Consider the following 23,400-nt stretch of genomic DNA (forward strand, 5'->3'; position numbering starts at 1 on the left):
AACAGTCAATATTCCTGAATCAGCTTCAAATGACAATTCCTCCACATTTGACAGTTTTTTCGTTTTTTGTTACGTGTTTTCAATTTTCGGTTACTATGGGCTAGAGTTCGTTCTTGAATAGGTCACATCGGACGCTGCAACCATGAGTAGATGAAGCGAGCAGAGGAGGGCGAAAAATTTCTTGAACACCATGAGAAGTTAAATTTATTAAGTAGCTTTAACCTCAAATTAGAATATAGAGTCATAGTCATAGAAAACAATTCAAATTTCCATTACAACTGGGAACACCATTTCGTAAACGGAACTTTAATTACGAGCGGGATATCATCGAATCATTCCATTCAAAAGACTCTCTTTCAAGACTTTCCAATAGTCTTTTTATTTTTTTGTGGGATAGAGAGGATAGAGAGGACCCCATTTTACCTGGTTCTTCCTAAAAGTTACATGAGAGTGAAGACAGTCTAAATAGACACAACCAAAATGTTTTTCTTTGGAATTTGTGATGCTTACACATTATTTTTCTTTTTAGCTTGAAACCGTCTACTAAGGATACAGGAGGCAAAAGTAACCCAAGTAAAAGGCATAGAGAGCGACTCAATGGCGAACTTGACATGCTTGCCTCTTTGCTACCATATGAATCCTCTATATTATCTAAGCTGGATCGGTTGTCCATATTACGATTGGCTGTTAGCTACTTGAGAACTAAAGCGTACTTTCAAGGTGAGGAATTTTCAAACTTTTCAGTAAGTGGTTTTCCCACTGCAATCATTTCTTTCCAAAAACTGTGAAGGCCATCAAAAATACTGTAGACCCTTTAAACCATACGTTCCCATTTATTAGAGTTTTCTGAATAAGGCAGGCATTTTTTGTAAGAACATTTAGGAGAAAACGAAGAACTAACTACATTTGCTGCATTCATAAATAGCTTCAGTATAAAAAAAAATATTTAATTTATAGAAAATAGCAAGGATATAGGAGGGGGCAGCCCCTCTCATATGGAGAATGATTTCTATTTGTTTTGATGTCAATCTTTACTTTCATTTGTCAAAACTTGTTTTATTTTATGTAATTTTTGCTTTTTTAAAACCCTGTAAAGGGTTATCCTAAAAATGAGGATGGCTAATTCCTCTTCAAATCTCCCTTCACATCAAAGTTTCACTTTTGCAGAACAGTGCTTCGAGAAAAGGGACTCACTTTGTGTGTTTGCTTTTCGAAATTAAATATAATTTTACAAAATAAACTATCGTCTCTACAATAAAAGGAGAGTTTTCACCCCTCCCCCCTCAGCACCCGTACTGCACGTTCACTCCTCCATATTTATATACTCCCTTTGAAGAGAGGTCAGGGGTCAGATATAGTCATCTGAATATTCGTTCAGTTATTTTGAAGATCCTCTCATACAGAATAAAAATAAGGGCCTGAAATGTTTTTGAGGCCTTTTAGTCCCCTCCCCTTCATTTAAGAGAATCAATTGGCCAGAATCATAATAAATTGAGTGCAACCTTGTGCTACTCTATTGTCGGTAGTTTTATTGGATAAAGGGTCTACTGTAATACCGGTTCATTTTGTATGGACTCCATGCATGTTCAGAGACGAATGGTACACTACACACCAGTATAGCTTTTAAGCAGTGGCGTAATTTAGTCAAATCCTAGGGAGGGGGGGGCAAAGTTGGAGCCGATTTGGATCAGTCAAGTTAACATGACAGTGAAAAATGAAAAATGAGCCATATATTGCCATAAAGGCAAAGGTATACTAAAGAAAACTGATCTGTTTCTGTTGATGCTTGAGTTATGTAGGCCTATCTTATGTCTGAAAAGATTTTTGAAGAAACTAACTTTCATCGGGGAGGGGGGGGGCAAACTGGGCTCAGGGGGGGGGAAGTTTCCCCCAATCCCATAAAAAATTGCGTCCCTGCTTCCAAGACACGGAAGCTACAAAAGTCGATGTTTCTCAGAGTTTTGTTCGACAAACTTTTCTCCCTGTCCAGGGCAAAATTGCTGTTTGAAGGGCGAAAATGCTAGAATGCGGCGCTTTCCTCTGGTGTTCTTAAAAATGGGATTAGATCTTCAAATGTTCGTTCAAATGAACCCTCTTTAAATAATCCATGACTACTGGGTCACGGGGCATGCGTGACCGTCCTTCTCTGAAATTAAGAAATTTCACATTTTTTGTATACTGGCTTTAGGGTTCTCATACTTGTTGAATTTCATTTTGAAGCTTTTATTAAGATTGCTTCCCTTTTTGGGAGGAGTTTAAATCCTTTTCGTAAATTGTATAAATTTTTGTTTTTTTATAGCTTTTGATGAGCCAATCTAAAATTAATAATTTTTCCATATTTAGAATAAGCGTAAAATCTGTAATCAATCAAAAAATGCTTTTTTAGAGTTTTGGTTTCTATTTACAAGGGTCGCTCTTTACTTACAGTTTGTTCCTACGAGTTGTTTAATCCAAGGCTCTTAAAGCTATGAGAAAGGCTACTACTCCCTCCTTAAGCTCCAATTTTTTACATTCAAGTTTAATAGTTGTAAAGCCTACATTTTATCTAGGATATCACCTCTGAAAAAGTGCACCGCTTAATATTTTTCTTGGGGGGGGGGATCTGAAATATCAAATGTGAATCATAGGGTTATCATTTCTACGGTTTTCAAGGTGAATTCTTCAAAAGAGTATTTTTTTTATAAGGATATCCCCCGTGGACTTCTGTAGGGGTTCAGGTGGACAATCCCCCCATCAGAAAACAAGAAAGCATTAAAATTATGTATAATAAGGAGAATGAGATGCATTCTCATTTGATCATGGTAAACACGAAGCTGCTGTTGGCACATGCCCTTCCATGGGAAATTTACCTAGTGGCACTCACAATACCTCCCCCTGCCTGTCCACATTTTGTGCCGGCAAGTATTTCAATGGAATCTTTTATGTTACACAATATTTTTAGAATTACCCCACTTTCTCCTCACAACACCCACATTGCAGGCTCGGTCTAAAAATATTCCTGCAAAGATGGAAGATTACAGATTAATTTTTACTCCCTCCCCTCCTATGAATCTCCCTCTTCACTTATCTGAAGTCTCTCTCAAAGTTAGAAAATTTGGGCAAAATAAGCACAGTTTTAGGTTTCAGGCATCCTCCGTTCCCCCCATATTAATATCCACTGGCCCTCATACATAATAGCTGATGCACAATTACACGCTATTGTAAATAATTTTATCAACTTAGTTAAATGAAGACTTAATATAATTTTCTTACTAATCGTTTATTTTATATGGACTACGTCCATCTTTAGGAACAAATGCGTCACCGCGTGGTAGTGCTGCCTCTGAAACTGAGAAGTTCAATGTGCAGTCTCTGAGCAATTTAATTTTATTTTATTATCTCAGAACTTTCACTTGATAGTTTTGGGCCTAAATCTTTGTTTTACACCAAAGAATGTCAAAAAACGCCTCTTTGCTATGACACAGTCTTTTTTTGTTATTTAGAGCGGCCCTAGAAACTTCCAATTATGGGTTGAATGAGCCCTTTCCCGATTTTTAGGATTATTAATTTAATATGTTCACCCCTGGAAAAAAGCGAACAATATACACACATCCGTGATCATTTTTCTCGAAAAAATACAAAATTTCCCATTTTTGTGGATAGGGGCCTCTGAACCTCTGTAGATGGGTTTTCTGACATTCTCAAGTTGATGATGTTATTTTCATCAAGATCACCCTCCCTTTTGGGAGAGTTAGCCCTCTTTTCCGTAAACATGGCAAATTTTGTCAGTTTTGGAACTTTTATTGGCTGAACTGTTCCTTACACCGAACTGTTTGAAACTTTGAGAGGCCTACGGATAGTTACTAAAAACAGATGAAGAAGCACGCTAATTTCTGGATTAGTTCTGATCCAAGACAATGCCCGTCATCACAGTGCTAGTGCAACCCAGCTTGAGCAATTTAAATCGGACATATATGAGCACCCACTGTATAATCCTAACTTGGAGCTAAACGACTGCTGTCTTTTACCTGAATTGAAGAAGTGCCTTGATGTGAGGAGGGGGGGGTACCACTTCCTAAATGACTAGTAACTCAAAGAAACTGTCACAATCCACTTAAAAACTTAGCCAGCAACATTTTACGAAGAGGGTATTACAAAGCTGGTTCACTGACATGATAAATGTCTCAATCGTCAAGATGATTATGCAGAGAAGTAATTTTGATAGTACATTGCTTTTGGTAATGCTTTCGTTTTTTACATTCACCCATCTTATGTTTATCGACAATCAGAGATTAAAAAACGACCCATATATAAATGAAATCCAGTTTTTCTTTATCTATCCTTCAAGTGATTTGTAGTTAAAGCAATTCAAGCTAGAAAGGTGCAATTTTTGTAGAATAGTCAGGAAACCATGAAAATACAAATTTAGGAATAAAAAAGAGATATATATATAAACTGAAAACTTGGCGTCATGACGAAAATGGGAGTTGTATAAGGGCAATGGGTATTGCAAATATGCTTTATGCGGAAAAAGTTACGCGCCTTATAAATATATTCAATAAATATAAATCACTACAAAATAATTAATAATTTTGCAGTTCTTAAAAAAGAACTAAATTATAATATCAGATATTCTTACGGATTTTTTTTTACTTTAAAGTAAATGCTTTTTGTTGCAGCTAATAATCGAAGCACATCACAGCAGCTGTCCCTTAAAAACAATGTATTGAAATTATTGGTTCGGCACCCTTTCGTAAGCCACAAGTTTAATTGAAGCATGGTGGTTACAATATTCAGAATCTATTAATGCGGCATCTTTTACTAATACTCTTACAGGATAATAACTTAAAAAAAAGGCAAAAGTTACGGCATACAACACTCAAATTCTGCATGCATGTTAAGCACCTATATTTAGATTATTGCAAGTAGAAATTTCCTATACATGGAATTTTGTTGTACGCTAGCACAACAAAATGCCATGTACATTGGACGCTAGTCCTTAAGCATTTTTTTCAGCACGGCATTACGTTGCCATATATGTTGGATGCTAGTCCCTAAGTGTTTTTTGGAACACGGCATTTGTCTACTATCAATACAAATCCCCTGCAAAATTGGGTCTGAATCTGGTGGACTACACAATAGATTGTCATTAGGACTGCTGTATGGAGTTTGCAAAACAACTAGATGTGCCCTTACTCTTGTTTGAAACACAATAATAGTATCTTATTATTGTGTGCAACATTATCTTCTTTGCAGAGCCTACTTTCTTTGAAGAGTAGTTGCTCAAACTTGATTTGGCAAGGGGTGTATTTTGACTTTTATTAGCCAATACCCAGTGTAGAATCAAACACACCATACATATTTGGGGGGTCGGGATAGTTATACTCATTATACATAGTATTCATACTAACCCTGCTGTATAAATTTTGAATGTAAGAAAAGCCTCTAAAAATACTTCACATTGAAACACATTGAATCTTTTCCCTTTTACTTTGATATGTCCAAACCGTGCTGGCTCAAAACTTATTTGTTGTGCATAATCGGTCCTTATACTGATATATGGGACAATATCTACGTCATCATAAAATTTCTACTCCGTATACCACCCAATCGATTGCAATATCGCTACAATGCGTATCGGGTTACCAGCAGAGAAGAAGTCCAAAATAGTCACAAAGGTCGGATGGTATTTAAGTCAAGCCTTAAAAGCTGTGATTCTGATGGAATGTGGTTTAAATTACTAGCCTCTACACCTACAACCAACAGCTAGAAAAGTTTGAAACACCCAAAATTCAATTCAACCGCACAAACCAATGGATTCTCGTCCAATCGTAACGTTCACAGTGTCATACGTGATAAATGCTTGATTAATTCGGTACTTGTGCACTATATGGTACACAACACTATATACTGTACAAGTAGCTACTAATAGAATACCGTCAAACGGGTATTTGCAAGAGATAAATGGATGGCAAAGCGTGGTTTGTCTTTGCGTTTACAATATTTAAACTTTCGTTTTTTGGGGTTTAGGGGAAAAAAGGTACATAGGTTAGGTTAGGTTACGTATTTAATATATCCTATACTTTACCCCCACCCTTAATGTGCAAATATATAGCCCACATTTGTTTCTAAACTATTATATATCCATCCTATATTATTATATGTCATTAGCATTAACCAAACTTGACTTCTTTCGTGTGTACAGTAAATGCACGAGTACCATAAATTCTATCAGGATTTGGCCTAATATCATCGCAGGAAGTTACAAGTAAAAGACCTTTAACTTATAAGTATTTAGAGATAATTTTCAACACTACAGTCTCCGCGCTTGCATAGAAAATAAAAAAACAAGTTTTTTAACTGAAAGTAAGGAACGACGTTAAAACTTAAAACGAACAGAAATCATTCCGTATATGAAAGGGGCTGTCCCCTCCTCAACGCCTCACTCTTTACGCTAAAGTTTTTTATTTTTTTTAAAAAGTAAAAGTTGTGAGAAAGTCAAACTTTACCGTAAAGAGCGAGGCGTTGAGGAGGGGACTGCCCCTTTCATATACGGAATAATTTCTGTTCGTTTTAAGTTTTAACGTCGTTCCTTACTTTCAGTTAAAAAACTTGTTTTTTTATTTAATTTTTGAAAGTTTTTGAATTAATGCAGGTTTTGATTTTGGCTCACCGTTCATGAATAATTAAAACAAAATTTATTAATTTTACTTTTATTTGGTTAAATGGCTTTCTCGAAACTTGTTTAATTTTATTTACGAACGTTTTTATTAGTAATAAATATACGTAACTTACGAATTAACTTACGTAACGAACTTCTATATTCATATATTTTTAATATGTATATTAGGGGGCTCACCCCCTAGTCAATACCTCGCTCTTTTAGCTGAAGTTCGAGTTTTGTTCCAATTCTTTAAAAATGACCCTTAATCACAAAGGCCGTTACTTAGAATAAATAGCTCTTATGAAAGTACTAAAAATCTTTGGCTTAAAGAGCGAGGTATTGACTAGGGGGTTAACCCAATCATACGCGTAATATTTTCTGTTCGTTTTAAGTTTTGATGTTACTCCTTATTTTCAGTTGGAAAACTTGTTTTTTTTATATTTAATTTCTGATCTTTTGTTAAATAATGCTGGGAAGTTCGGCACCCCCTTCATAGCAGTGTCTCTTCCCCCATGATAACTTCCTTTATTGAAAGATCTTCCCACATAACCCCCGACCCATCCAACCCCCTACAACCAGAAAAAATTCCCCCAGAAAACGTCTGTATACTTCCTAATAGCCAATACTATATGTTAACATTGGGTAAAGTTCATAACTTTCAGCCCTCCTCCCGGGGACTTCGGGGGATTAAGTCACCCTAAAGGACATAGCTCTCATATTTTCAACCATGCTGAACAAAATGGCTATCTCAAAATTTTGATTAGGTGAATTTGGGAAAAAAATGAGCGTGGGAGGGGCCTAGTTGCCCTCCATTTTTTTGTTCACTTAAAAAGGCCACTAGAACTATTAATTTTCGTTCCAATGAGTCCTCCCATAATATTCTAGGACCACTGGGTCGATACAATCACCCCTGGGGGAAAAAAACAAAAAAAAAAACAAATAAACACTCATCCGTGATCTTTCTTCTGGCAAAAAATGCAAAATTCCACATTTTTGTAGATAGGAGCTTGAAAATTCCGCAGTAAGGTTTTCTGATACGCTAAATATGATGGTGTGATTTTCATTAACGTTCTATAGCTTTTAGGGGGTCTTTCTCCCTTTTTTTGAAAATCAGCCAAATTTTCTCAGGCGCGTAGCTTTTGATGGGTAAGACTAAACTTGATGAAACTTATATATTTGAAATCAGCATTAAATTTTGATTCTTTTTATGTGTGTATTGGTATCAAAATACCGTTTTCTACAGTTCCGGTTACCATTGAGCCGGGTCGTTCCTTACTTACAGTTCGTTACAACGAACTGTTTGATGTGTAAAATGCTCACTCCAGACTATTACTCTGCCTTATGTATATTCGGTCCGTGCAAACATTACTTTTTAAATTTATTTTTTCGTCTAGCTTTCTGTTTCCTGGATAAAGACTAAACTATTAAAGCCAGAAATGTGAAATTGTCTGCACGATAAATTTGAACCCGTGAGAAATGCAGTAGGTTAAAAAAAACTAAGGAACTATCGCTGAAAAACAAAATAAAAAACGACATTTTGCAGGGCCCAAAGCCCAAAATACAGGATATGATTTATTTTTTTAGTTCCAAGGGGGGGGCAGTTTTACCATCTTCTTTAATTTTTTCAACGAGAATATAAAACAGAGGTATTTCTCAATGAAAGTATCAAAAAGGGCAATTCTAGGAAGAGGGCAACAAATGTAGATGGTGCGACAGGCTCGTGACCCCTCTCTCTATGGAACCTCATGACCAAAGCACCGCCAGAAGGAAACAAGAATGGGGAGGAGATAAAGGCATAGAAGAGGACTTTTCGTTAGACAAAAACTTGCAGAAGTCGGCCCTGTGGATATTTTTTATACTGTACCAATAATATGTACAGTATAATGTACAGTATATATATACGGTATAATGTACCAATTCTTTTACGGATGATGAAAAAAAAAAAAAAAAAAATCTCGAACTAAGAAAACTGTGAGACTCAGAATTGCTTTGACTGTGCTTTGAAAAGTTGAGGAGAAAAGGCTTGATACAGCACATAATATTATTAGAAACAGTTTTACGATATAGTTTTGTTGGTTATGATTTGACTGTTTGTTTGAATACATTTTCATGATTTATTTCCATGCCCAACACGCAGCGATGTAGCATTTTAATGGATAACTAAGGGCTGCGTTAAATGTCAGAGAGGCATAACACAAATTTTCAAAATTACTCAATGCTTTTTCATCTGGAAACAGGGGATCAAATTGGAAGAAAATAAAGGGATAATCCGAAAAAATCCCTTTCACCCATCTTTGAATTCTTGAAATGTCTCTTTTAAGACCTATGAAAAAAAAAATTTAAACACTTCCTAGAGGATAAAATTGCTTCTTTTCTAGAATAAATTAAAAGCCATGTAATTTCGGCCTTAGCTCACAACAGCATCAATTTTGTTCCATCAAGATAAACTGGTCCCCTGTTGAGTTACCTACGAAGAGATGAAAACCACATGCTGAGCTTGCCTTTTATATTTCAAGTGTTGCCGATATACAACTATAAATTACACTTTGTGTAAAGAGAAAGAAGAACCTGTTAGCGGATGGGTTGTATGTCAAAGAAATGATGAGAAATATGCCTATTTGTTATTTTAATAATAGTTCAACTATATTGGTGTGTTTAGTGTTTTACCAGTGAAATCTGACGTAAGTTGCTGCATTAAATATATTTACATAAGAAAAACGATGTTTTTCATATCTCTAAGCCTTTACAAAATAAAGTATGCTTTGGTTTGTTTGCGTATGCACTGAGAAACAAGCTTGAATAGTTAAACGAGAAACGTGAAAATTTTGTAAAGTAGTTTCGGACTATAGTTGATTTCGAGTAGATTTTAGCAGAGTAAATTTTGTAGAGTGGTGTATAGGTTAAATAAATACCCCCAAAAACTCACAAAAACACAACCCAGAAAGCTTGAATTGGTACGATATTATGATTGCAACATGCACGGGCAGAAGGTCCAAACAACCAACAATGTTGACATCTGTCTTTGAGGTCTTAAAATTTTTAGCAACACTTCCCAAAATTCAACATTGTGCAGTAAATATCTTTGATTTTATACTGCTGCTAGGAATAAAAACAAAATCATACCCTCCCTTTATTTCATTATGAAAATCCACTTCAAGTGTATTGTTTTGTGAACAAATTTTAATTTTAACTAGTAACATTTAGTTTTATTAATTAAAAATGAAGACCAAACAATGTATAAAAAAAAACAAATAAAATACGAATTTTGAAAGCTGTAGAATCGACAGGTCTCCCTTTTGACTGTACAATAATCTTTTTAATTTTACACATACTTCGTAATGAACTAATTGGTAGGGATCAATACTATTCAAATTTATAGAGAAATATAAGATAGTGCTTCTGCTCACCTTTTTTGAGTTATGGATAATAATCGAAAAACACAAAATTGTTGTGGAAAATAAAAATACATTAGCCGTGTTTAAAGAAGAGAAGGTTTTTTTTCAAATAATCAAAAAACACAAAAAATATTGTGAAAAATAAAAATACAGCAGCCTTGTTTAAAGAAGAGAAGGGTTTTTTGATAATCAAAAAACACAAAAATTTTTGTGAAAAATAAAAATACAGCAGCCTTGTTTAAAGAAGAAAAGGGTTTTTTGATAATAAAAAAAACAAAAATTTTTGTGAAAAATAAAAATACAGCAGGCGTGTTTTAAAGAAGAGAAGGGTTTTTCGAATAATCGAAAAACACAAAAATTATTGTGAAAAATAAAAATACAGCAGCCGTGTTTAAAGAAGAGAAGGGCATTGTTTTCACCTTCTATCTAATTACATAATTATAGAGCAGTTGGATGTTTATAGCGGTAGTTTAAAATTACTTTGTAGGCTGCTGGCGCCGAAGTTATGGGTGGGAAAAAACAAAATAGGACTCGTAGGATCCATTTTTTCTTAAAAGGTCGATATCTTGGTGATAATTTGGATCTTTTTTAGCACCGTTGCAATCTAAACGTTTAAATAGCCCAATATGATCTTTTATTAAGAAAGGCCGGCTTCGCATTGAAAGATTGCAAAATGAAAATTAAATCGAAACCCAAGTGGCTAAGTTAATTATTTGTTGCTCCCATGTTTTATTCGTTTTTAAGCTTCGAATGTTTCAAAATTCTAGGACAAAAGGGTCTCTGAGAAAACAATACTGAAGCGAAATATTCAAAGGACATTTTTAGCTTTCAACTTTTTTAATGTCAAAACGAGAATTCCGGTCAATCACCATAAAAATCCCGAAATTCTCGGCAAACCTGCATTTTTCCGATAAGATTGTATTAGACATATTTCCATCTTCTTCTTCCTTTTCCACATTGTTTTTCATCATTTAGTTATTGTTAATATGATGATTCGGACGTGGCAACCGTTTCTAAATGAAACCATATAGATGCGTCGAACGTGTCACCCCTCTCGATGTTGAAGACAATGTCATACAAATTATTCTGTTTTATTTTTATTTGATAAACTAGACAAAATTTGTGATAATTTTAGAAATGTGTAAGCCTAAATATTTAACGGTTAAAATGTGGCTGGAAGGAACATGGTTTTCACCCGTTGAGGCTGTAGTAATTGTGGTAACTTTACCAACTAATTTGAGCGACCTCTTCCCTCTCCCGTGTCTTTACTGGTTGTTTGTGTTTTTCATAACGTAGCTCAGAAGCAAAAAATGATCAAACAGTTCAGAAGAAAATGAAGAATGCAGAATTTTGTGTTTTTGCCGGGAAAAAGATCCCGGATGTGTGTTTTTTTCGCGGATGTGATCGTATCAAACCAGTGATGTTAAAAGATCGGAAGAAGCCTCATTCAAACGGAAATAAGAAGTTCAAGTGCCTTTTTTAAGTCACCGAAAAGGTTGGAGGGCTACTAGGCCCCCTTCCCACGCCATTTTTTCCCTAAGACATCCAATCAAAATTTTGGGATAGCCATTTTGTTTAGCATAGTTGACATGTGAGCTAAAATGTCATTTCGCACGATAAAATGATCGAAAACGCTACTTTACTGTGGTACAATATTTGTTGCAATTTAAATAGGTCGTTAGAACTTTTAATATCCTTGCTAAAGAGTCTTCTTCTGAATTTCTTATACCATTATTATGATACGATCACTCCTGAAAAAAAAACGACAACAAAAACGAGAATCCGTCATCATCAATCATGAAAAAAAAATACGAAATGTCTCATTTTTGTAGATGGCGGCTTGAAACTTCTATACTAGATTTCCCACATAGGTTGAACTTGATAGCGTAATTTTTATCAAAATCACTCGCACTTTTTGGGGAATGTTTCCCGTTTTTTTTTTTCGTAAATGGAGCAAACTTTATAGCTCCTAACGATACTTGTATGAAATACCCCCTACCGCTCAAGTTGTTCATTTCATTTACGCATTGCAGGATCGGTTTTTTGTTAGTTTCTTTCAGCAGAACGTGAGACAAGATAAAGAGAAAGGACAGAATAAATGGAAAATACATAAATTGGGCTATATATTTGCACATTAGGGAGAGTGGGGATAAAGTATTTGGACAGGGTGAAATTAGAAAACAAACCTTATTTCATAATATGCAGAATAATTGTACCTAATACATTAGGCATGTAGACCCGCTATACTTTACCCCACCCCCCTAATTTGCAAATATATAGCCCAAATTTGTTTCTAAAGTATTATATTTGTATCATACTTAGGTATATTTCATTAGGATTGAGCGTCAGAAAAAACATATTAGAAGAATATTAGGTAAGGGATATTTCATACAAGTACCCTCCTAACTTTTGTTAGGTAACTTTGAACCTATTGAATTTACGTATTTGGAATCATCATAATTTTTTTTATTTTGACTTAAATATTGCTATTCCTTTTTTCAGGGTTCTTGTTACTGTTACCGAGAGCCACTCCTTCCTTACAGTTCGTCTCCACAAACTGTTTAATGTGTAATTATTAAACTTAAAACCCAGTATTTTTATTTAAAAGTCGGTAAAACTAATTTTCTGGTAATAATTGCCCATCCCTGGGAAATTGTCTGGACACTTAAGACTCTCCTCACCTTTCCACCTTCTGTGCCGGTAAACATGAGAATAATTATACTCTTTTGCGTTACAAAGAAAACATTTTTCTGGAATAAGAAAGGAGGTATCATCCCCGGAGCACCTTCATTGATGCATAATCCAAATGAAAGAACGCGCAACCGTGCGGAGTTACTACCTCTGGAGCTGGGAAGTTCCATATGCAGTTTTTACGTAAATTTAAATCAATTGCCTTTCTGAGAATTTTCAATGTAACTGACCGTCTTTGTCACAAAGGCCGTCTTTGCTACAAAGCTACAATTTTGAGCAACGAAATGGCAGAAAACGTCGGTTTGCTGCGGCTCAATCTTTTTGACTGCTTAAAATGAACACTAGAACTTCAATTTTCTTTCAAATAAGCCGTCTCCTGGTTTTTTAGGGCTACTGATTTGATACAATTGTCTCTTCGGGGGGAAAAAACAAAAAATAAACAGGCATCCGTGATCTACCTTCTCAGAAAAAAAGAGAAGCAAAGTTCCCCACTTCTGTAATGGGAGCTTGAAACGTCTACATCAGGACCTTTGGAAGTTTTTAATCTGATGGTGCATTTTGATCAAGATCAGCGGCTCTCTTGGGGGGGGGGGGCGGGGTTCCTCTTTTTTGTAAGATCAGGCAAATTATCTCAGGCTCGTAGTTTTTGATGAGTAACCAACTTGATAAATTTATTTATTTGGAATCTCCATAAAATCTGATTGTTATCAAAACTCTTTTTTATTGAATTGAGGTCACTATCAGCCCAGGGCACTCCTAATTACAGTTTGTTACCACAAGCTGTTTAATCTCACAGACGATATACGTATTGTGGACAACTGATGAACCAATCAATTTTTAGTGGGCCTTTCTGTATTAAAAATGGTAAAAATAAACACTTGAACAAGATACATGATTTTCATTTGACGGACGGGGTGATATAAATGGTTCAGCACTAAGGTGGACCTAGGCCACTTTTTCATCATGGCCTTCCAAATTTATGTTACTACGAAGCATTATGGTTTCCAAAAGAACACACTGCACTGTTGGATGAAACCCAATGCTTTTTAACTGGTCAGAAAATCATAACCCATAATAAGGGTTATGCCTTTACAATTAAAAAATAATCTTCAGGATATCATTCTTCGTTTTTTTTTTTTATTTCGAGTCCTCCATATTATTTAGATCCAATTCTGAAGCCGCGTGTAATTTATGTTAGGGTTCCTTGATAAATAAATTTACTAGTGTAAAAAAAAAAAATGATATCAAGCATAACATTATTTTTTCTTTGGTATGTAGGGAGGGGGCAACTCACTTTACTTCTACCCTTAACTAATCTCCTACACTTTACGCTAATACAACACCCGGGGTATAATCACCGGCAAGCAGATGTAATAGGCACAAGCATCAACCTGGTAGTAAATGTTGATCTGCTAATAATTCTTCCTTGACAGTAACATATGGTTGGCTGTTTCCTCTCAACTAGTTGCTATTTGAGTGATGAATATTTAACATCCGGATATGCAAGTTTTACTTTTTTTTGGTTATTAAAAAATACTTTTCGAAAAATTTTTTGTCAAAAAAAATAAAGAGAAATATTAAAGCCAAAAACGGACATTCAAACTTAAAACGAGGATAATAAATTACCATCAATGAATAAATGAAACTCAAAAGAAAAGAAAATGGAATGTGTAATTGCATTATACACAAAGATAACAAATGTTACCATAAAGGAATAAAGAATTATAATGTGAACAGAAATTAGTATGAATTATCAAGTCAAATTAAAACGAGCAAAAATTACCACAAATTGGAGTAGGGCTGCCACCCCCCCCCCCCCCATAAACCTCCTAGCAGCCAGAGTGCCATCTGCAATTTATTGAAAAATTTTGCATTTTGATAACTTTATTTTTTACGTGTCCGACATCAACAACAATACAACGGAAGCAATTATTGGTACTTGTCTGTTAAACAGAACATTCTCAGCCATTGGGCCTACGTATATTTTGCTGATTGTAACATCAAAGAAAACTGGTTTCATACCTACAAAGACAAATGACTTGTCACAGAATGTCTTGGACTTGTATAATTTGGGCTATATATTAACGCATCAGGAGGGGTTTGGGGGTTAGGTTAGGTTTGGCTAGGGTAGGCTAAGTTAGGTTACCTTACCCCTGTCCCCGCCTCCCTAATGGGCAAATTTATAACCCAAATTATGTTATTATATAAAACTAAAGTGTTTCGTTATCACTATCTAACTTCACTCCTCGAGGATGTTCTGTTTAACAGACAAGTACCCAATTATTTCTTGAGGCTATTCAAGTTTAAAAGTAAGAGTTGTGCAACCCCTTCCCCTCTCAAACCCTCTAAGTAACTTGTCTTCCATTTGCGTTTTACCAAAACGATATCGAATTCGATATCGTTCATTCTTTAAGAAATAACAAAAAAACAAAATGACAATAATCAAGATTACTTGAAAAAACTGATGAAAGTAGACTACCTGTTTAATATCATATTGAAACTGATTCCTGGAAGTCTCAGTAGTTTTTGATTCTTAAGTTTTACGACTATAAATTTGAAAATGTATAAAATATATTTTGTTTCTACTGAAGTACAGATACCATTCTGGCATTTAGAGGGTTTACGGCATGATAGGCCTATTCCTGTTTCTGATAATATATGTTCTTTTTAAGTTTGACTTGATTATTCCTTATAATGTCTTTTCGTTTTAGGATTAATTTATTTATCTGTAGCAGTATCCGAGGCCATATCTAGAGAGGGGGAGGTTTAGGGGGTTTGAATTCCCCCCTGAATTGTTTGTCCGACTCGTAAAAAAATAACAAAATGCATATAAACAAATTTTTGAAGCGTTTTTTGAGTTTTTTTGTGTTCTCCCCCGCCCCTCTCCAAAAAAGTCCTGGATACTGCCCTGCTGTATCTGCTATCTCTATGCTCCATTGGATGATTTATTTAATTTTTGTTAGTTTTTGGCTTCATTTATTTATTAATCTAGGTTCTGTTTAATTTTGAGTTATTATAGGACTTCATTTCTGATAGTCTTTTGAAATTGCTATGTTCTCCTATCTGTCATTTAAAAAAATTTTTGAGGAAAATGTTTTTTTTTTTATTAATGTCCATTTGTTTTTATTGATACAGATTAATTATTGGTTAATATCGGGATTACTTGATAGCTTTTTCAGTTTTTCAGATTAAGAATGAGAATGTTGGACTTTAATTTGTATTTCAAACAAAATTAGAATATTAACCAATATAGTCGATCAGCAGTAGCTTTGTAGAATACATTTTTAATAATTTTTTTACTGTAGAATTTCAGGTGAGTGGAGAGGGGGGTTAGCAATCATAAGAATGGGAAAATCTGTAATTGGCTGAAGCCATCCTGATCCCCATATTGTAGACACCATGAAATCTACACACATCTTAATCCACCATTTCATGAAAAATCTTTTCGTCTTATATTTTGTTGTCTTTTATTGTTTAAACAATTGCATTTGAAGATCATTTATTAGAAAGAGAAACGAATAATATTTATGAAAATTTATTATTTATGAGAAATGCAAGAGTTTACAAGTTTAAGGACAGAAAACTTTAGGTTTCGATAACCCCTAGACAAGGGCGTATCCAGGATTTTTTTTTCGGGGGGGGGATTACTAATTTTTGACTCATTTTCGACTAATTTTACTGATTTTTAGCTAGGTTTTACTAATTTTCGACTTATTTTCGACTCGGTCAAAAATTTCGGGGGGGGGGGGCTCAAACCGAGTAACCCCCCCCCCTGGATACGGCCTTGCCCCTAGATTCTTTGTAAGATTCTGATTTACAAATTACAGAATTTTAGAATTTCAGAGTGTGTCAAATATGTCTTGTATTTATTCATGCTGTTGAAATAATAGTGTTATGAGAAATTTTAATAATGCTTTATGAGAAAAGAATAATGTTTGGCCTATTCGAGGTTCAACGAACCGATAGATTTGTTTCTTTCAGAATATTTTTCCTCTTAGATTCGCAGGGGCGGATCTAGAGCAAAATCTTGGGGGAAGAGGGGGGGGGGGTGATGTGACAAGGGCGCCAATAATTGACCAAATCCAAAAACTTATTTTAAGAAAAGGGTGATAAACAGAAAAAAAAGGAATGAGGGTGCCAGTATAAATCCTGGGGGAGGAGGGAAAGGGGTCCCACAAAATTCCTCGGATCTGCCAGTGGAGGTTCCTGTAGTCCAGTATTCATTCCTATTAAGTTATTAGTGAAAAGACAAGGTTGGACCTATTTTGGGTGTCATAAACCACTAGCCTACAACATTTTTTTAATCTACAGGCATTGTATTCATTGAGGTTCCCTTGCCCCTGTTCACATGCCCTGTAAATCTAAGAAAGCAGAATTTTTATGTCCTGTTTCAGGTGTCACATATTGATTCAACCAATCTATAAAATATTTTTGGTCTCATTGAAGTCTACCTGGCCCTATCTACATACTCTGTAGGTTACATGCCTATTAGAGACGGAAAAATTCATGCCCCTTTTCAGGCATTTCAAACAGATACAGCCAAAATCAGTTTCAAATTTAGTTTCTGCAGAAGGGTCCACCAGGCCAAGACATTTCTGAATGTCATTTTTAAGCGGATTGGAGAACCGGAATAAAAATTTGATGCCCCGTTTTTGCGTCCCAAGACTTGGAGTCTTTTCGTCTGGAATGATCAAAAACATTCAAAGTCAAGTAACAAAACTGAATAAAAGTATTACGAGTCCTAACTAACCACAAAAAAAGTTTTGGGGTTATTTTGAGTCGAAAACATTTTTTTATGTTTTTTCTCTGTATAAGGGTTCCATTACTGAATAGCTTGCGGATACAAGTTTCTAGCGTATAAAAATATATTAGTTCTATTTTGGGCGAAACAATATTTAGGAGACATAATATTTTGGAATTGTCACCCCTTTTCCTAAACATAATATTTAAAGATCCCTCGCCCTTCCCAAAAATTACTGAATGTTTTTACTCGATTCCCCAGGTGTTCCCGCTTCCCGATACATTTTTTATAGTCCGGATGAATATATTACCTTTTGATTTACCTCAGTAATTAACCGTGAAAAGATAGCCCCCCCCCCCCATACCCTCTCACAAAAAAAAAAATATGATGGTTTCTTTTAATTTACCGCAGCTCCCCTTGGTCGAAATTCAAGGTCTGCTTGCCCTCCCAGTCCCCTAAAAATTAAAATTTCTCCGAGCTGCTCAGGAGACAATATTGATACGTTATTTTAATAGCATGGATCCAAATTCTTCTTTTGCCTCACAGTGCCAATGTTTTTCAAACTGATTAGAGATGAAAATTCTTAGAACCTTCCCACTGTCCATCCCCTTATGTCAAGATTTTATTTCCCCTTGCCCCGCCCCCTCCGATATTCTCTGGAAATTTCAACTTGATCCCCGAAGCCATTTCCAGAAAATTGCAGATACTTTATTTTGGTCATCTGGCGATACATAGTGTATTTTAACTTGCCTCAATGCTTAACCTGAATAGATTATAGGTCCCATAGGGGCCTATATTGCATAAGTGTTTAGGTGAATATAAGCAAAATATGTTTAGCACCTCTTCCCGGTGCCACCTCACGCCAAGTCAGAATTTGATCTCCTGTTGGTCCCCTTTACGCTCCTTGAAGGTTTCAACTTGATACCCCAAAAATTCCAGAGACATTGTAGATATGCGATATTGATAATATGGTAACACAGAGTGTCGTTCGGTTTACCTCTTACTTATAGATGTCAGCACATTCTAATTTTCACAAGGTCTAATAGTTCAGAAATGTCTATGTGCATAGGATGCATAAAGGCTTTTAGCTTATCCTCCTCAAAAAATAGAAGTTTCTCTCCCTCCCTCTATACTGCCTGACGGTTTCTACTGCATCTCCCAAGCTGTTTTCCCCAGAAACTGTGTATACACTATTTTGATAGCCTTGATACGTATAGGGTTTTTAGATTTAACTCTACCCATTCCATTCATGCCAAAGTTTGAGGTTCATCTGAATGCCCAACGCTCCTTGGAAGTTTCAGTTTCAACTCAGTGTCTCTAACCGTTCTTCAGGCGTTGTAGATACCCTGTTTTGTTAACCTGTGCACTTTTAGTGTCTCGCTTGTGATTTTCATCACTATTTCGCAATGGATAGATTTACGAAACGTTTTTAGGCCCTTTCCCATCAAAACCTTGAACTCCGCCTCCCCTTTCCACTTTCTTCTCCAACGCTATCTGAAAGTTGCAACTTCATCCCTTGAGCCATTCCCGAGACATTGAATACATGGTATTTGGATAGCCTGGAGGAACATGGTGTCTTTTGATTTTGCTCTAATCTCTCCCTCTAAGCCTTAATTCAACAACCACTTGTCCTTTCCCTTCCCTGGTTCTAGAAGCCCTAAAAATGTTTGATTTAACTTTTTTTTAATTATTTTTTTTTATTTTAACTTTTTCCTTTTGATTTACCTCGTTACTTAATCGTACGTAAATTACGAGTCCCTTGTAATTCTATAGTGCAGAAACTTTCCTGTGGATCAGAGACAAAAGAAGGCAAAGCCCTTCTTAGGGTTGGCGGCGCCCGGGAAAAAATAATTACAGCGCTCCCTCCCGACTCAAATGTAAGCAAAAACGCCGAATCAAAGTGAAAAATTGGATTAAAATGGGCGATTCCCCAGCTGTGGTACCCCTAAGCCACGGCATTCAGGTAAACTGCCCTGGTTGCCCCCCACGTACAGGTCTGAAAGTAGTTTACTCTCTTACTCCTTCCCCCAGCTAAAAAATTGAAGTCTACTTTCGGCACTCTTCCCCTTCCTTTCCCCAACAGTCTTGATTCAACGTCCACTTGTACTCGTCCCTTTAGTGGTTTTGAAAATGGAGTATTTCATTCTTAGATTTTTGGACCATAATTCTCCAATAAATGTTGGTGGAACCACTATTCTTAGAACCTGGACCGTAACTCTCAAGCCAGCATTCTCGTAGGTTTTTTTTTCATTAAAATAAATAAAAACAATTTTTCTTATTTTTCTCTGCGATTTCTTAAAATTTTTCAGTTGTACCAAGGCTTCAGATAGGATAAAAGTGTGGCTTTTTTGTAGGTGTAGCAGTTTTTAGTATGGTTCATCCATTTGTGAGTTATTATACTCTGAATAAGGAGGCATAGGCACATGTAAGCAGGAGATGGAATTTCTCTGAGAAATTACTGGATTGAATACGCTGAATTGCTCCGGAGGTGTTATTTATGTATGTAGTGGTAAGCAGTGGCAGATCCAAGATTTTTTTTTTTTGGGGGGGGGGGCAAAATAGGTTGATCCGATAAACTTGCGTTAGGAGCAAGTTTAATTAACACAAACTTGGGCTAATTAAGTAAATTATACGACTTTAGACTATGTTGGGGGAGGGTCTCGGCCCCCCTGTGGATCCGCCACTAGTGTTAAGTTTATTGGTAATTCCCAAAGACGCCCATTCAAAAGTTTTGAGAGCCATTTTGTCCAAAATAATCGAAAGGCCCAACAAGTATTTCTCTAGGGATGAGATAACCCCATAGCCTCTTGGACAAGGGTAGTAAATCATGGAAGTTGCCCATTATTACATTTGAAGTATAAAACAAAAAAGGGGTCATGTCAAAAAAGGTCTCTGTCTACAATTACCCAGCGTCTTGATGCAACCTATGCAACCTATTGCAAAATACTTGATAACTTCAATTCAGACGCTGGGTGTCCAATTAGCCAACAAATTTGCAGATAATCTTTGGGGTAAGAAAACCTTATATTTTTCTCTGAGTGGGGGAGAGGGGTTTAAAATGGTTAGAAAAAATATTTCTTCCTAATTAGTTCTATTTCAAAAGAGTTTTATCGATCGTTCGCAAGACCTGGATTTCCGTAGTTTCCCCAAAGTATACTCTGAAACATAATGGATACCAGAGCAAGTCAAATACGCTATGTGCACATATTCTTTTTTTTTTTTATTTAAAATTTCTTGCCAACGCCTTTGGGGATGGATGGAGTTGAAACGTTCAGGCGCTGTAGGAGAAAAGAAAGGGAGGATTTGCCAAGGGAATGTCAAATTTAATTTGGGCGAAAGGACTAATCAATATTTGTCTCCAATCCATACATAAATAACGTTTTTGCATTATATGCTCCTATGAGGCTACAGTAGCTTGCATGTATGTATAGTTATGTTGCTAAACATACAAAAAGGCACTATGTCCTGCTAGGTTGTCAATATAGTGAATTTGCAGTATCTAGGGAATGGCTTAGGGTATTAAATTTAATATTAGGGTAATTTATTAGGGTATTAAAATTGTCTGGCCATGCAGGCACCCCAGTTAAGGTTATAGAACCAAGATAACCTCAATAGAAAAACAATTTTGGTTGCATTGGTCCTATTCGGATTTTTCTTTTTTGAACGCCAAGATAGAACTCTTTTTAATTTATGAGCTTAAAATGCATTTTTTAACTAAACAAGCAATTAAAACAAAATTTAATTGAATAAGATTCTTATAATAAAATGGTCGATTGCGCCAGGGTGACGGTCAGTATCGCCTTAGCCCTATAGAAGGCAAAAAGCTATGAATAATTTCAATCCATTTACATATTATTCCTCCTCGCCACCCATTAAAAATACTGTTGTGAAACTATTAATAAATTTTGGGGTAAACTATGTCAAAAACATAAATAGTAAGCTCCTAATAGTAATAATAATAATAATAAAAAAAACTCTTGTATTAGCCAATAAGAAAAAATAATGATAATTAAAAATGAGCAGAAACTAATTAAAAGCATTTTTTCCAAAAAAGAAGTTATTGAAAGAAGAGCAGAGCTATGTTAAACCAAAGACGGAAAGAAATATAGTCATATGACAATTCAAACTTAAAATAAATAAAAATTACGAAGAATAATCTAGTCAAACTTAAAAAAAACGGATATTACTACAAACAGCAGTAGCGTTAATGCCTCTAAGCCTTCTAAAGGCAAATAATCAGTAACAACAACAATAACAACAACAAAAAATAAATATAAAATAAAAGAAATCTCAAGGCTAATCATGGTTCACAATAAGATTAGTGCTACCTCTTCCTTTCCTCTCCTTAAAAACCACTAAACGGTTTAAATGCCGTTCGCATTTCGTTGAAAACAACATGTATTTTGAAAAATTAGACTCTTATTTATCGACACATCAAAACAACAACAACAAAAGAAATCGCCTTGATAACAAAGATTAATAAAAAGAACTAATCAAAGTAGACTTGAGATGTGTTGTTTGTGTACATATTCTATTAACTTTAAGCCTTAGACAAAATAGGGGCGGGGCGGATATCCTTGCCCTGAAAAGTTTGCTGGTCAGTGTAACTGCAAAATTATTCTAGATTTTCTGTATCTCGTAGGTTTTAATTCTACTAAGTCCAGAAAAAGAAGACTTAATATTTTCGAGTTTAGTTCTTTTAGCATAACCATAGCAACAGCAAACAATCAACTAGAAATATTCCAAGGTACTATAATTAAAACTTTGTCAGATCTTTATCAATGTCAGTCTAGTTTCCGACTGTCGTTAAAACTCGTAATGGACTGTGTTTGCTCCCAAATTAAATGCTATCTCATATTAGGATCTGCTACTCTTGTGGATCTTCGAAGTAATTTCAGTACAATATATACAGGCAAAAAATTAAATATATTCCTTTTAATTCTCCGCAGATAATAAAATTCGGCCGTTCATCTACGTCTTCGAACTCATTTGCCTTTTCATACTTAATTAGAAAGTTCATGCGATATCTAATCACGAAAGCAACATTTCGATGGGGTTTTTTTCGTTATCTAAGTGGCTGGTATGGAAGAGAGTTGCTTTATTTTGAAACAAGAATTTTTCACACTTTCTGTTAGCTAATTACTTTATTCCTTAAGTGTATGTCAGAGAAAAAAGCCAAATAACCCCGTCTTTTTTACTAGTTGTTGAATTTCTCCATTGTTGCTGTGTCAAATTTTGGGGCAGTAAAATGAGTACAAAATCCGATTAGCTCTTTTACAGTTACTTTTAAGCAACTGAAAATATTTTCTACAAGTAAGTTCTCTATTTTGAAGCCTCCTTCGCATTTAGGAGAACATTGAGTCAAACAGATCGTAGGGTAAAGAGTAATTCCTGTCAATGAAAATCCAAACTCAAAAAAGCGAAGTTATGATTATAATGTAGCCAACAACAAAATATATTAGTCGCGCTGATTCTAAGTATGCAAAATCAGTTAATTTTAAAATTTCTCATCCCTGATATTAGCACATGAAAAACTGGTATAATCTTAGGAACAGGATATAAACTCCACAACAGAGGGGTGCGATAATGATGGAAATATTAGAACGACATTCAACATGTATGAGAGGACTAAGGTCATTATCTACATACTGTAGAATTTCTCATTTCCCTTATGAATGTTCAGACGATTATGGATTTATCCTCTGGCCAACTTTCCATATATATATACATATATATATATATATATATATATATATATATATATATATATATATATATATATATATATATATATATATATATATGTATATATGTGTGTGTGTGTTTGTATACATATATAGTATGAAGCTTGGAGTATAGTTGCTGAGGAGATGAGTCACCATCAATGAGTCAGCTTGGTAAAAGTCAAATGACAAATATGAGGCTCTTGG

At 35.2% G+C, this 23,400-nt stretch overlaps 1 protein-coding gene across 4 annotated transcripts in view; it reads left to right on the plus strand.

Moving 5' to 3' along the window:
- The window catches only part of ss (aryl hydrocarbon receptor spineless), a 152,851-nt gene that overhangs the window by 40,009 nt on the left and 89,442 nt on the right, over positions 1 to 23,400 (plus strand). For all 4 annotated transcript variants that reach the window (XM_089108129.1, XM_089108130.1, XM_089108131.1 and 1 more), the window contains exon 2: positions 530 to 720. In XM_089108129.1, the coding sequence (XP_088964255.1) occupies positions 530 to 720 (191 nt within the window). The remainder of the gene's footprint in view (positions 1 to 529; positions 721 to 23,400) is intronic.

Source organism: Artemia sp. Qi Xiang Cuo, chromosome 2, assembly GCF_049724085.1.
Source record: "Artemia sp. Qi Xiang Cuo chromosome 2, ASM4972408v1, whole genome shotgun sequence".
Lineage (NCBI taxonomy): Eukaryota > Metazoa > Arthropoda > Branchiopoda > Anostraca > Artemiidae > Artemia > Artemia sp. Qi Xiang Cuo.